Source organism: Ornithorhynchus anatinus, chromosome 10 (assembly GCF_004115215.2).
Source record: "Ornithorhynchus anatinus isolate Pmale09 chromosome 10, mOrnAna1.pri.v4, whole genome shotgun sequence".
Lineage (NCBI taxonomy): Eukaryota > Metazoa > Chordata > Mammalia > Monotremata > Ornithorhynchidae > Ornithorhynchus > Ornithorhynchus anatinus.
The window spans coordinates 49,578,392-49,593,992 of NC_041737.1; the positions used below are offsets into that span (position 1 = coordinate 49,578,392).

The window sequence follows — 15,601 nt, forward strand, 5'->3', positions numbered from 1 at the left end:
AAGAGGAAAGACGTGAGCAGGTAGGAAGAGGGAAGGAAAAGATGGAAATTAGGATTTTTCTTTAACACGTATGATTCCTTTGTACTGTGTTGGTCGTACACTAGTCTTTGGGGCTTTTTACTTAATAATAATAATGTTGGTAATGTTGGTAATAAGCGCTTACTATGTGCCGAGCACTGTTCTAAGCGCTGGGGTAGACACAGGGGAATCAGGTTGTCCCACGTGGGGCTCACAGTCTTAATCCCCATTTTACAGATGAGGGAACTGAGGCACAGAGAAGTTAAGTGACTTGCCCACAGTCACACAGCCGACAAGTGGCAGAGCTGGGATTCGAACTCATGAGCCCTGACTCCAAAGCCCATGCTCTTTCCACTGAGCCACGCTGCTTCTCCAGCCACGCTGCTTCTCCATAACAGAAGTGACCCAGAACAACCGCCTCGTGGGTCCAAGCCTGTTTGTAACAGGAGCAGGGGTAGGACTCCGCAACAATATCGGTCCAGGACCACTGAACAGCTGCCTGGTTGTAGTCCTTGCAAGGTGGTTCTTAAGAAGTTCTTCTTTCCATTTGTCTCTTTTTTCAAAAAAAATAAATATGGTATTTGTTCAGTCCTTTACCGTGTACCAAGTGCTGGGGTAGAAATAAGGTAATTAAGTTGGACCCAGTTCATGTTCCAAATGGGACTCACGGTCTTAATCCCCATTTTACAGATTAGTAACTGAGGCACAGAAAAATTAACTCGCCGAAGGTCACACAGCAGATGAGTGGTGGAACTGGGATTAGAACCCAGATCCTTCTGACTCCCAGGCCCGTGTTTTATCCACAAGGCCGTGGTGCTTCTCTAACGTAGAAATCAGTCCTATAGTACCTTTGCCTTAATTGTTAACTGTTTATTGAGCCCCTCTGGGTTCTTATCACTTCCCCGTATGATGATGATGGAGTCTTCCATCATTATTAACGACAGATGACTAGAGTAGTAGCTGTGATAATAAGCAATGGGGGGAAAAAATACCCGGAAGAGATTTAGATGCAGTTCTTGGCCCCCAAAGGCCTCATAATCTAAGAATAAGGATGGGAATGGGGACTGGTGACAGACACATATGGAAAGATGAAACATTAAAACACTAAAACAACAAAAAAGATGACATGACAGATCCAAAAAAGAGCAATACTGTACCATTAGGCAGTATAGCTTGGTTGCTTTAGCGAGGAATGTACTCGGAAAACTTGGAAATATGATTCAGCTTCCGCAGTGCTTGGTTTTTCAGATTCGTAATCTGGGAACTGGGGTAATAACACTATCTCCATGCCAGGAATGTTAATGATTAGCAAATATGCCGCACTGATATCCACAGAAGCCCAAAAAGCTGAATCCTTAGAAATAGTCTCCAGATGTCAAATGCTTTAAGAAAATTAGAAAAGATTCTTTCTAAACGATATTCGGCACAGAATAGTCCTCCGTAACCCAGGCTTTGCTTTGATAATCAAGAGAGCATTGACAAGGGAAAGAGACAAACAAGATTATGAAAGAAAAATTAAAGACCTAAATAAAAAAAAAAAAACAGAACAAGAGGCTAATTCCATTCGCTCTTTCATATTTCATTATTTGATAACATCAGAAGATGAATCCATCAGAATTACTTTGGCAAGTGCAAACAAGAATGTGTGTGATCAATATTTATTAATACTTTCAAAGGCAGAAGGAATAGTTGAGCAGACTTGATAATGGAGCGAATAATTATTCATGCAAATGGAGTTTGGCCAAAGGCAGTGCCAGACCAAAGAGGCATGGTTTTAATTGTACTGAATTAAGAATGCAGATCTCCTCCCATCCCCTTTGCAGAAAACTTAATTAAAAAATAATAATCTGATAGACCAAAGAGCCAGCCAAATCCCTAAGCCAACAAGGTAAAATTCTCACCTCTAGAGATTCAAATTCAGTCCAGAAACAGAAGCAAAGTTAATGGCCGAAGGGCTAGAAAGGTGAGCGAGAAATGGTTTGGTGACAAGTTGTCCTGGCTTCAATGCGAGTACTTGTAGATACGGGTATAAACTCCTGAGGGCAAAGAACCGGGACTTTCGCTTCTCTTACGTTCCCTGGTGTCTATTACAGTGTTCTCCACACTGTAAGTGCTCCCAAAATGCTGTTGATGATGATAGTGCCTATCAGCGTGGCTCAGTGGAAAGAGCCCGGGCTTGGGAGTCAGAGGTCATGGGTTCGAATCCCGGCTCTTCCACTTGTCAGCTGTGTGACTGTGGGCCAGTCACTTCGCTTCTCTGTGCCTCAGTTCCCTCATCTGTAAAATGGGTATGAAGACTGTGAGCCTCACGTGGGACAAACTGATTACCCTGTATCTACCCCAGCGCTTAGAACAGTGCTCTGCACATAGTAAGCGCTTAACAAATACCAGTTTTTTTTTATCATTAGTTCATTCGTTAAACCCTTCCCATGTGTTCTGAGCACTGTTCTATGTATTGGGGTAGATACAGGTTAATCAAGGCAGACACAGTCTCTGCCCCTCCAGGCTACGTAGGAGGCAGAACCAGGGTTTGAATCCCCATTTTACAGTGGAAGAATATGAGGCCCAGAGAAGTTAACTGATTTGCCGAGGGTCACACAGCAGGCAAGTGACAGAGCCTGAATTAGAACCCAGCTCCCTTGACTCCCAAGTCCAGGCTCTTTCCTTTCCACTAGGCCCCGCTGCTGCTTCGAAGTGCTTGACTTGTTTCAAGGAATAGTCCCAAGCATGGGCCGTGAAAAAGGATTGTCTTTCTGTTCGAGGGGACAGGCAGTGGAGCGAAACTCATTCTTGTCATAGGTGGGAGAAATACTTAGCTTTTGTCCACAGGGAAATAGAGACCTCCACTACCAGTTGTTGTGGGAAGCTGTAGAGGAGCTCAAGGGGAGAGGGATAGGAAATTTAGCCACTATCCATGCTTTAAGTCAATCCTTTGTGAATTTGCGATGTCGCGTAGGTTTGTACCATTACAGTCAACTGCCAGTTACTCAGGGATTCCTCATCCGCTTGTGCAAATCAGAGAGAGAATCCAGGGCAGGAGGAAGAGTGAGACTGTGGATCTGTTCAGGAAACGCTGTCACCTCAATTTGTTGCCTGACCCCTCCTCCATTTTTCTGGTGTTACTTTCATTCATTTATTCAAAATCTGCTTGTCCCCCTAATAACATTGATACCTGTTTACTTGTTTTGTTGTCTGTCTCCCTCCTTATAGACTGTAAAACCGGTGTGGACAGGGATTGTCTCTCTTCATTACTGAATTGTACTTTCCAAGTGCTTATTACAGTGCTCTGCACACAGTAAGCGCTCAAAAAAATGATTGAATGAATGAATACTTATAATTGTGTTATTCATTGGGTGCTTACTATGTGCCATGCACTGTACTGAAGACTGGGGTAGATACACAGTAACCAGGCCAGAAACAGTCACTGTCCCACATGGAATTACAGTCTAAGGGGGAGGGAAAATAGGTATTTAATCCCCATTTTAGAGATGAGGAAACTGAGGCACCAAGCATTTGACATGTCCTTAGAAAGACTCAGGGAGAAATCACCGGAAAGTCTTCTATTAATTAAGGAGTAATATTATAAAAAACACGAAGCATCAAACCAACGGCCTCATACTGTACAGTGTGATGATTTGAATTGAACTAGAAGGTGTGTGTCTGTGAAAGAAGGAGAGAGAGAGAGGGAGAGAGAGATTTTTCTTTAGCCTTTCAGCCCCGTCTGACAAATGCTTCCAGAAAGGCCTCTTCATTTTGTCTCTAACTTGAGATGTCCTTGGCCCCCTCTTCCCCTCTCTCCGGCCCCCCAGTAACACTAACGGTGTCCTAGTACATTCTCTTGGAGCTCTTCTTCACTTGCAGTGCAACTCCTGGTTTATTATGATTTTGCTGTAGGTGGCAAGGCTTATTATTATTATTATCATTATTATTATTATTTAATTGTTATTGTGGCAGGATGCCCCTGACAGGAACCTGGGTCAGGGAGGGTTGTGGCACCCAGCTCCTCCCCCATCCCACGCCACCATTGCTCGCTCTTTCCCAATCCCCGGAAAACTTGGCCTTTGCCTTCTGGGAACACCTGCTCACTGCTATCTTTTGGATCTACGTCCCTCAGCTATCTTACGTTTCTTCTTCGTGGCTCTTTGGTTCATGAGGCCTGGTCACCTAGTCTCTGACCGCTTCCTGGGTCCTCTGGGTTAGTCTCTCACTATCCGCAGCCTCCTCCCTTCTTCCCGTCCTAGCGGGGACTTGGGGCACACCCATCTGGTTTTTCCAAACAGATCTCCAGACTCCTCAGCCTGACCCACCCGGAGTACTCTCCGCTGCTCCCAGCAACCATCTTTGCAGGGACAGACTCACCCTCTCTGAGCTCTTTCTCAGCAGGACCACTGAAACGACATCCCGTCTCCTTCATGTTCCAGTCTTGGCAGGCTGGACCTCTTCCCATCTGCTCTCTGGCCAGGCTGCCATTGCCCCCTCAACTGAATTCAGATTCCAACTCCCTCTTGTCTACTAAGCTCCCATTTCCTCTTCTCCCACTCCCTTCTGCATCATCCTCACACTTGGATTTGTACTCTTTATCCCCCCAACCCTCCGCCCCATAGCACTAATCCATAATTTATTTATATTAATGTCTGTCTTCCTCTCTAAACTCTAAGGTCCTTGTGGACAGGGAACATGATGTCTTCCAACTGGGTTATTTTGTGCTCTCCTACGCATTTAGTACAGTGTTCCGCACTCAGTAAGCACTCAAAAAATACAATTGATCGATTGATTCCCGAGGAGGCAGTGTTTCCCTAAGGGCAGGTTACTTCTGTCCTTCTAGATCCTCTGTCAGGGGCTTACGTGGGAGGAAACCCAAGACTGTAAGCCCCTCAAAGGGCAGGGACTGTCTCTATCTGTTATCGATTTGTACATTCCAAGCGCTTAGTACAGTGCTCTGCACATAGTAAGCGCTCAATAAATAGTCTCGAAAGAGTAAACCAAGGTCTTCCCCCAGAGTGGCAAGGCAAAACCAGGGGGAGAGCAGGGAGGCAGTAGAGAATTTAGTGTCTGTGCAGTAGGGCTCCGGTGTTTGCAGCTTTAATGGCCGACAGCAAAGACTAAGCAGTTGTTTTCTTGGGGCCTTGGCAGATACTCTTCAATTATTTATTCCCCCCAGTCTGCGAGATTGCATTTCAGCGTCGGTGTTTTCCTTCAGGAGCGGGCTTTAAGGGTACGGTGGGTGAAATTTTCCTGTTTACCCTTTCAGGCACCCAGAAGGGGGCCTCCCCACCCCTTCAACCCCTGCCCAGGGGAGGGCACAAGTTATTATGTTAATTTGAATAAGCTTTGGTGTAGCAGAGTATTATGGTTCTTGAAATAAATGCGCTTTTGTCAACCTTTAAATATTCATGTTTCTTTATGATTTAATACATCATAATGTTCGGAGCCGAAATTTTTTTCCCAACTATATCAAATAGATTACCGGTCACCCTGCCAGTTTGAAATAATAACAGATCTGTTTGGATCTTGAACACTACTCATTGACAGTCAACCAATAAATGGTATTGATTGAGCACTTATTGTGTGCAGAGCACTGTTCTAAGCACTTGGGAGAATACAGTACAGCAGAGTTGGTAGATAGGGTCCCTGCCCACAACACACTTACAGTCTAGAGGACTAATCTTATTTTTGGAGTGCCGCCAGGACCCCACCGGAGAAGCAGCGTGGCTAGAGAAGCAGGGTGGCTCAATGGGAAGAGCCCGGGCTTGGGAGTCGGAGGTCATGTGTTCGAATCCCAGCTCTGCCATTTGTCAGCTGTGTGACTGTGGCCGAGTCACTTCACTTCTCGGTGCCTCAGTTACCTCATCTGTAAAATGGGGATTAAAACTGCGAGCCCCAAGTGGGACAACCTGATCACCTTGTATCCCCCCAGCGCCTAGAACAGTGCTTTGCACATAGTAAGCGCTTAACAAATAGCACCATTATTATTATTATTATTATCATCTACTCCCAGTCCAATCAGTCAGTGGAGCAGTCAGGAGTATTTCTCGAGCACTTACTGGGGAGCTCTCTCTCTCTCTGTCCATCTTGCAGGCAGTACTACGAGATGCTCTACAACACGGCTGACGAGCTCCTCAACCTGGTGGTGGACCAAGGCGTGAAGTACGCGGAGCTGGAGTACATCCACGCCCTGAACCTTCTTCACCGCAGCCAGACCGGCGTCGGGGACCAGACCACTCAGAACATGCGGCTGCAGCGCCTGAAGGAGATCATCTGTGAGCAGGCCGCCATCAAACAGGCCACCAAGGACAAGAAGATAACCACCGTGTAACCCTCCCCTCCAGCCCCTTGGTAGTCCGGTAGGGGCTGGGATTCCCCACCTGACAGACCGGCCTGGGGCAAGCCTGTAATTATGCGGATGGGCAGGAATGTCACAGGCAGGGGGTTCCTGTTAGCCCAGGGGCAGGCACACCCGCTTTGGTTTGGCTTCTTCTACCCTCTTGCACCTTTCTTTAGTATATTACTTATATGCAGCACTGATTTTACCCCTTTGAGGGAAGAAGTTTGTTTCTGGTTTCTTTGATTTTTTTTCCTCCCTGAAGGAGACTGTAGAAGCAGTTTGGGTTATGGCGGGGAATGGCTTTGATTTAGCATCTGCTTGTTTCATTCGATTCTAGAGGAATCCGGGGTCTAAGGCCGGGGTGCACATTTGGGATCAGGGAAGGGAGGGAAGATGGGTAGGGGGAAGCACCTCGGTGCAATGTGTGGGACACTCCAGTCGGTGGGGAACTGGCTTCTACTTGGGAATGTGCCCCTTTCTGCAAGGCTGGGTGGTTTGGCGGGGCCGGGGAGGGGGTGGTCAAGGGGTTTTATTGCATGAAAAGTGGGGTTCTTACACTGTTTATGTTGAGAGTTTTCAGTGAGATGATATCCTCATCTCCTTGTGCATGGCTTTTTTGCCGATCCGTTGCCAAGGCCTTGGTAAACAGCTCGTGGCTAAGCGGAATGAGGCCGTGGCAATTCCGCAGTTTCCTGTGCCCACCCGGAGTTGGACCTCCGGCTCCCGGTGCTGGGTCGGGGTCTCCCGACTCACCGTCCCAGAGGCAGCTCGGTTGGTTTTTGCCATGCACTTTTGCTGTTTCCAAACCAAGGTCCATGTCCGAGTTTATTCTCTTCTATTAGTGAGGGAAGGGGAAAATAGCTAACTTCTATGGCAAAGACGGTTGTTTAGGTTTTCACTTTGCAGGAGGAAACGCTAGTTAGCAGATTTCCTTTCTCTTGGAAATGGAGTTCGGGGAGCAGATTTCTTTCCCGCAGGCTAGTAGATGTTATAGCAGCGCTCTAGCAGGCCATAAAGGGAGTGAGACAGGCTAAGGGGTTTCTTCTACCCGGGACCTCTAAAATCCTAGCCAGTCATGCTTCTGCCCACCTTGCCTCACCTCTGTCCTCTGGGCTGCAGGCTTCACCACTCCTTTCAATATGCCTTTCCTTGATGTTGTTTGACCATCATTTCCCTCTTGTGTGAGGAATCTGGTTTCTCAGCTAAGGAAAGAGCAGGACGCTATACACTCAGCCGTCCCCTTCCCCCCGCTCCCCAGCAGCCTCGGGTGGTCTGGAATTTCGCGCTTGGACAATGTAGGCCTTGAAGAAAAACGGGAAAATTAAAGGATGTTTTAAAGAATCATTAAACTTTGTGTGGCATTTTTTTATTAATCTCATTGCTTCCCACGTTAAACAAGCCATCGCGGCGGTAAGTGGATCCAAATATCAAAACCTTGACTTCCACGCTGAAACCCATTAGCAGCCTCTCCGGCCCAAGTGTGCTCGGTTCGTTCCACAAGGTCAGTGCCTTTCAGCAGGCAGGCATCTGCACTCCACGACGGGAAGCAGACTTGGTCACGGGAATCCAGTCCGAAGGATAACCGGGAAGAAGTGACCATTTCCGGACTGGAGAGAGGTAGGTGTGTGAATCGGTAAAGGTTTTGATTATTTCATTTATGGTTTTTATTGAGCACTCACTATGTGCCAGGCACTGTACTGGAGTGTAGATAAGCTACTCAGGTTGGTCACAGTCCACGTCTCAGTCTTAGTCCCCATTTTACAGATAAGGTAACCGAGGCACAGAGAAGTTAAGTGACTTGCCCGAGGTCCCTCAGCAGACAAGTGGCCAAGCCGATTATGAGGAAACTCTTGTTTTAGTAGATTTCACGGGACCCTAGAGAGTAACCTTTTCAAATGATCTGCAAAATCAAAACCGTGGGGTTTGCAAAAAATGAAAAGCAGCTGGACGTGGAAAGACGGCACCCCCAAGCTGTCATTCTAAAATCCAGAAAAGACTGTGAGACCTCAAATCCGCAAGGCCTCAATCTGAGAGATGCAATTAGTGCTTCACTTGGGAGAGCAAAGGCCACAATCCTGTGGGTACTTTGAACATGGAACAAATTGCTTCTGGCTGGTGGGTTTGGGATGCTCTGCTCCGTCGCCCATCTAGACTGTTTCTGGAATCCCAGCGAAACTTGTAGCCCTTACCTGTCCACATGTCACTCTCCACCATACAAGGCATGAGCTCATCCATCAGAAGACTTTGCAGGAGTTGAAAAGGCCAGTTCACCTGCCCATTCTCCATCCACCACCTCTGAGGGTTCCTCTCCAGTTCAGCAGCACTGGACGGTAAGCAAGAATGGCAGCCACTTCAGAATGCACCATCAAAGGGATGAGGACAGTTGAAAATGTGATCAATTTCTAACTCTGGAGATTCTGGGAGCGGGTGGTGGTCTTTTTTTTCCTCTTCTTGGGCTGGCCAAAAGTCTGAAGCTGGCCTGGCTGTTTGCTTCCTCATTCCTTCACGTGACGAAAAGGACATTTTAGCGGGTTAGACAGATAAAAAGCAATGTCTGAAATAAAGAATATTACCCACTGGGGATTGACCCATGGAGAATAATAATTACGGTAATTGTTAAGCACTTTCTGCGTGGCTCAGTGGAAAGAGCACAGGCTTGGGACTCAGAGGTCATGGGTTCAAAACCCAGCTCTGCCACTTGTCAGCTGTGTGACTGTGGGCAAGTCACTTAACTTCTCTGTGCCTCAGTTACCTCATCTGTAAAATGGGGATTAAGGCTGTGAGCCTCATGTGGGACAACCTGATGACCCTGCGTCCACCCCAGCGCTTAGAACAGTGCTCTGCACATAGTAAGCGCTTAACAAATACCAACATTATTATGTGCTGGGCACTGTTCTAAGTGCTAGGGTAGACACAAGTTAGGTTGGGCACAGTCCCTGTCTCACATGGGGCTCACACTCTTAATCCCCATTTTACAGATGAGGTAACTGAGGCACAGGGAAGCAAAGTGACTTCCCTAAGGTCACATAAGCAGTCAAGTGGCGGGAGCTGGCATTAGAAACCAGGACCTTCTGACTTCCAGGCCTGTGCTCTATCCACTGAGTCTTGCTGCCACCCATGAGAGAGATGTCCATCAATAACTGCTGGGGGTTAAACAGGATCTGCCAGGTGAGACTATCGTGGCCGTCGACCAGATAAATTCCCTCAGTGCCAGTTTCCTGGGAGAGTTTCCAGGGATGGGACTTCTAGGAATAGATCACATAACAATAACTGTAATAATAATGATTGTACTGGTTAAACATTTACTATGTGCCGAGAACTGACCTAAGCACTGGCGTAGATACAAGTTAATCAGGTCAGACACAGTCCCTGTCCCACATGGTGCTCACAATCTAAGAAAGAGGGAGGAGAATTGAATCCCTTGTACAGATGGGGATACTGAGGTCCAGAGAGGTTAAGTGACTTGCCTGAGATCACACAGCAGGCAACTGGCAGAGTCAGGATTAGAACCCAGGTCCCTCTTCTTTCACACCCCTACTTTTTCCACTAGGCCTAGCCGTTTCCCAGTGTAAGCATCCCTAATCTTAAGGGTTGAGATGGTAATTGTCCAGTTGCTACTCCTTGATTTCTTCCCTTTGAGTGCTGCAGGTCACCCCTTTGGGTCACCAGACAAATGTCCAGGTGCTTCAGGGTAGGCCTATCTTGGCTGCAGCTGTTCTTTAGGAACTTGCCCACTTTCTGCCTGGGTTAACCCATGATTTTTTTTCCTTCTGCCTTCTCTCCTTTCCCCTCTATTCCCAGATCTAGTGTAAGCTTCTGCCTTCTCTCCTTTCCCCTCTATTCCCAGATCTAGTGTAAGCTGTTTCTCTGTCCAGAACCACAAGGTCTTCAGAAGAAAGGTTCTAAATAATAATCATATGCATAATAAATTATGCTGGGAAAACTGCCTGCAGTTAATAGGTCCTTACACATACATTCCGTGGTCCTGATCCTCTAAGGAAGCTAGAAGCATTTTACCTGACCAATCTGATTTTTTTTTCCTCCTGAAATTTTCAGGGCCCAGTACTGTAGAATTCTCAGAATTAAGTTGTTTTTATCTGATTAATCTAGTCCTATTTATGGGAACATAAAGAGTGCCTAAAAAAATCTCTTTTGTATTTCTTCATTCCTTTTCAACCTATTCTATCTTACTGATTTCCCAATACAAATAAATGTTAATGGTTTTGAAGGAGACCCAACGTTCCTATTTTAAAAAGAGGCAACATTGGGAGGCTTTTAAACCATGCAGTTTGGGGAGACTATAAAACCGGGTGGTAGGCTAAAGAGCTAAAATGCAGTCCCCTATTTTCACGGGAATTATAGAAATTCATGGGGTCTGCAATTTTTACAGTGTGATCATTTTTATTGGTTTTTAATTGTTCTGTTATTTTTCTGGCCTTGCCAGGTAAACAGGACTGGTAATAGTAGAGGGAAAAGCTAGAGGAATTGGAATTTTTATGGACTAAAAGATGACTGGGTTCTCTTTGGGAATATGAAGAGTTACTACACAGTTGATTGGATCACTGTTCTCCATTTCCCTAAGGATGGAACAGTAGGAAGTGGGCTCAAACTGCAGCAGGATCACTTAGGGTAGATAAAAGAAAGCACTTTCTATAAAAGAATGTTGACATTCTGCAGTAGGCTCTCGAGCCTGGGGGTAGAATCTCTTTTCCAGAGATCTTTAAGAAAGCCGAGCCTCTCCACTCACCAACCTGCAGTAGTTTTGGAGGACTTCTTCCTGGCCAGGACATCCCCAGAGGCCCAGGGTCTCAATAGCAGCAGTTGTGGAGAACTCCATTCTCCATGATTTGTGCAACAGCAGAAATTTGGGTGACGGTTTCCTTGCTGGTTTCCTTGCAGCCACCAGCTGCAGCTTGGTAGGGTGAACTGGTTCACTTTTGGATCTTCTACCCACCCCTTTAAGTACTTTGAATCGATTTGTGCTAAAATATTGCAAAATAAAAATTTCCGTTCCAGTGTTCCCTTTACTCTTGGTCCACATTAGCAATGTGAGCCTCTCTATCTTTTTCTCTCTCTCTCTGTCTCATACATACACGTTAATGAACCTCCGTCAGCTTAACAGAAGTGCAGTTACTGGTGCCTCATTCTTTCAGCTATACCTCCTAGGAATCAAATCCTTCAGTTTAACAGCTGTCTGTTCTAGACGCGAGACAACTGCCTGCAGCTCCGGGAGCCTTTTAGGAGATGACTGGTAAAAATTTGAAAATAGATCCCCTGTGCCTTTGACATTTCTCTTCGAAGTCAGTGTCCCCACGGGCATCAACAAGAGCTAATTGTAACCTGCAGGCAGAACGGTGAGCTAATATTGATTGTGGAACTTTACAGTGAGGTTGCCTTTACTCTGCAGCAAGCGTGCGGCGCCATCTGTTTCTAAGGCACTACCCATCTCGCCTTTCTAGCCTGGGTTTACAATTTGTCTTAGGGAGATGTTATGGCTGCAAGGCAGCCATCAGCTCTTTGGCCAGGCTGACACATGGGCAGGCCTCCCTCTAGGATTTTTACATATCTAATGACAATCATACAGAGAGTGGTCTAATAAGGCTGCAGTGCCACCTAAAAAAGTTCAATAGAAAGCAAATTGCCCAAGATATCCAATCAGAGGCATTTACCGAGCATTTACTGTACGCAGAGCACTGAATTAAGCACTTGAAAGAGTTCCGGAGAAGAGAGTCGGTAGATGCGGTCCTAGCCCACAGGGAGCTTACATTCCAGTCCAGTTGAAAAGCCAAGGCTCAGTCCAAAAAACCCAAATGTGGAAACTCCCAACAAAATTGGATTTGGCTTTCTCAGAACTACCCCCTTCCCGACTTTGCTTAGTAATCCTAGCTTTAATTCGTATCATTATTAGCCTTGACTCAGCTAGCTGGCTGCTATGGATGACCAAGTTTGGATAGAGAGCTTTCCACAGCATTTTCTTCTGAAGGGTCTCTAATTCTTTGTGAAAGGTGGAACCGTTGACTTGTATGAAATACGGCACGGATCTTTATTTACTTCAACAGGTCCTCATTTCTGTCGAATTCACAGAGAGTTAAAAAATGGCGTGTATGTTTTATTTGTCTGTACTTCCATCTGTTTGGGACTACCCACCTCCCCTGCCCACCCCAGAATCATCAGCACTCTTAGCAGCGGCACTATTGAACAGACATTCCAGTCAATCAAGGGTCCTCTTCGCTCCTACCCTAATTCCTATGTCTGGCCCAGACCTGTAACTCCTCTCAGCTGGATCCCTACTTTCTTCCTGGCCAGGACATCCCCAAAATCCCCAGATCCCAAGAGCAGCAGTCGTCAAGAACTCTACTTTCCATGATTTTGGCAGCAGGAGAAGCTCTGGTGGTAACTTCCCCGCTGGCTTCTCCCTGACCATGGCTGAACCTGGAGCAAAACCTCAGAGCCTGACAGTGAGTATCTTCTCTGAGGTAAGGAGACAGTGGGTAGTTAAGACAAGTTAGGAGTGGGAGAAGGCGGGAAGTTCAGGATGGAGAGAGCTCATTTTGACACTTTGATGCCATCCTAGCTGACTGCGGGGCTCTGAGATCCCTGCCCGTCCTTATAGGCTGATGGAATCAAATTCATCCCCTAGCTCTTCACTCTCTTCCACAAAAGGAAATCCACTCACTTCTTAGGCCTTAAAAGACTTCAGACAGACAGGAGATTTTAGCCAAGACCTTTGTTTCTAAACTTCTCTCTCTTCCTGCCCCCTGACTTCTCCCCCTTCTCCACCCACTCCTAGTTGACCCAGATATTACAGTTAAACAAATTATCATAAAGGATCCTGAAGGGAAATGGTTCAAGTCGTGAATTTTGATTTGGAGGTCTTAAAATTACTGTAAATTAACATTAAGCTGCCACAGCACTGCCAAATGCCGGTTAATTTGACGTCCTGTCGGGTCAAAATGGCTTCTCTTTCAGCTGGTGCCTGTGTATCCAGGCTTTCCACAGTAAATTACCCATTTTCCTACCCCTCCCTGGGAACACCTGCTCTCCATTGCTTTTGAAAAGAATGTTTGAAAGTCAGTAATTTTTATTCATAATGTTTGTATAACCTTGGCAACCTTAGATGGAGCTGAGAGGGTAGGAGGGAGCTTGACTGGCAGCTTGGAAGCAGTAGCTGGCAAAAGCTGAAGATCTAGCAACTCATGTGCTATCCACCGCTAAGGCCTCCATGTTCCCTCCTTAAACAAGTGTCCCGTGTTGATCTGGGACCTTTAAAATGATGGCATCTCTCTGACTAGTCTCAACATCCATTCAGCTGACTCCACCATGCTCCCGTTTCTCTTGAAACCCACAGTAGCAACTTAGGTACTCTTTCATTCATTCATTCACTCAATCGTATTTATTGAGTGCTTATTGTGTGCAGAGCACTGTACTAAGCGCTTGGCACTGCAGTCTCCCCTGGCTTCGTAACCTCTGCGTTCTCACTGTTGTGGCAGGGAACCTGTTTATCAACTCTGTCATATTGTACTCTCCCAAGCGCTCAGTATAATGCCTTGGACACAGTAAGTGCTCAATAAATACCATTGATCGAGTGATAGATTCATTCAATCATATTTACTAAGTACTTACTGTGTGCAGAGCACAGTAGTAAACACTTGGGAAAGTACATTTCAACAATAAACAATGACATTCCTGGCCCACAACAAACTCACAGTCTAGAATCGGGGAGGCAGACATCAATACAAATAAATAAAATTACAGATATATACATTAGTGTTGTGGGACTGGGAGGGAGAGGGAGAGCAAAGGGAGCAAGACGGTGATGTAGAAGGGAGTGGGAGATGAGGAAAAGTAGGGCTTAGTCTGGGAAGGTCTCTTGGAGGAGATGGGTCTTCAAAAAGGCTTTGAAGGTGGGGAGAGCAATTGTCTTTTGGATATGAAGAGGGAGGGGGTTCCAGATCAGAGGCAGGACATCGGCAAGAGACCTACGGTGAGAAGTTAGCAGTAAAGAAGTGAAGTGTGCAGGCTAGGGTTTAGTTAGGAGAGTCCGTCTCCCCCGATTAGACCGTAAGCCCGTCAAACGGCAGGGACCGTCTCTATCTGTTGCCGACTTGTTCGTTCCAAGCACTTAGTACAGTGCTCTGCACATAGTAAGTGCTCCATAAATACGAATGAATGAATGAATGAATGAGAGCAGCGAGGTGAGGTAGGAGTAGGGAGCGAGGTGATTGAGTGCATTGGTAAGGAGCTTCTGTTTGATGCAGAAGTCGATGGGCAACCACTGGAGGTTCTTGAGGAGTGGGCAAATATGGAATGAAAGTGTCTTGTGTAGGAAAATGATCTGGGCAGCAGAGTGAAATATGGACTGCAGTGGGGAGAGACAGAATGCAGGGAGATCAGCAAGGAGGCTGATACTGTAATCAAGGCAGGGTAGGATAAGTGATGGGATTAATGTGGTAGTGTGGATGGAGAGGGACGGATGGATTTCACTGATGTGAAGGTTAAATTGACGGGATTGAGTGACAGATAGACTAAGTCGGTTAAATGAGAGAGATGAGTCAAGGATGATGCCCAGTTTAAGGGCTATGAGACAGGAAGGATAGTGGTGTTGTCTAGAGTGATGCAGAAGACAGGCTTGGGGTGGGAAGATGAGGAGTTCTGTTTGGACACGTTAAGTTTGAGGTGACAGCCGGGACATACAACTAGGGATGTCGTGAAGGCAGGAGGAAATGCAAAACTGCAGAGAGGGAGAGAGAGAGATCAGGGCTGGAGATGTAGATTTGGGAATCATCCCCAAAGAGGTGTTAGTGGAAGCCATGGGGGCGAATGAGTTCTCCAAGGGAGCGGGTGCAGATGGAGAACAGAAGGTGACTCAGAACTGAACCCTGAAGGACACCCATAGTTAGGAGGTGGGAAACTGAGGAGGAGCCTGCGATAGAGACTGAGGACGAGCGGCCAGAGAGATAAGAGGAGAACCAGGAGGGGACAGAGTTCGTGAAGCCGAGGTTGGATGACGTTTCCGGAAGAACGGGGTGGTTGACGGTGCCAAAGGCAGCTGAGGGATCGAGGAGGGTTAGGATGGAGTAGAGGCCGTTGGATTTGGCAAGAAGGAGATCATTTATGACATTTGAGAGGGCGGTTTCCGTGGAGTGAAGGGGACGGAAACCAGTCAGTGAGTTAGACCAGAATGGGAGGGTGTGAGATCTGTAGTTTCCGACACTGGGCTGCAGTGTGTAAACCAGTTGACACAGACTAATGAATCCC

At 46.6% G+C, this 15,601-nt stretch overlaps 1 protein-coding gene across 1 annotated transcript in view; it reads left to right on the plus strand.

Moving 5' to 3' along the window:
• The window catches only part of EXOC4 (exocyst complex component 4), a 561,659-nt gene extending 553,967 nt beyond the window's left edge, over nt 1–7,692 (plus strand). The window contains exon 18 of the mRNA XM_029073281.1: nt 6,097–7,692. Within this exon, the coding sequence (XP_028929114.1) occupies nt 6,097–6,334 (238 nt within the window). The 3' untranslated portion in view covers nt 6,335–7,692. The remainder of the gene's footprint in view (nt 1–6,096) is intronic.
• Nucleotides 7,693–15,601: the final 7,909 nt, after the last annotated feature.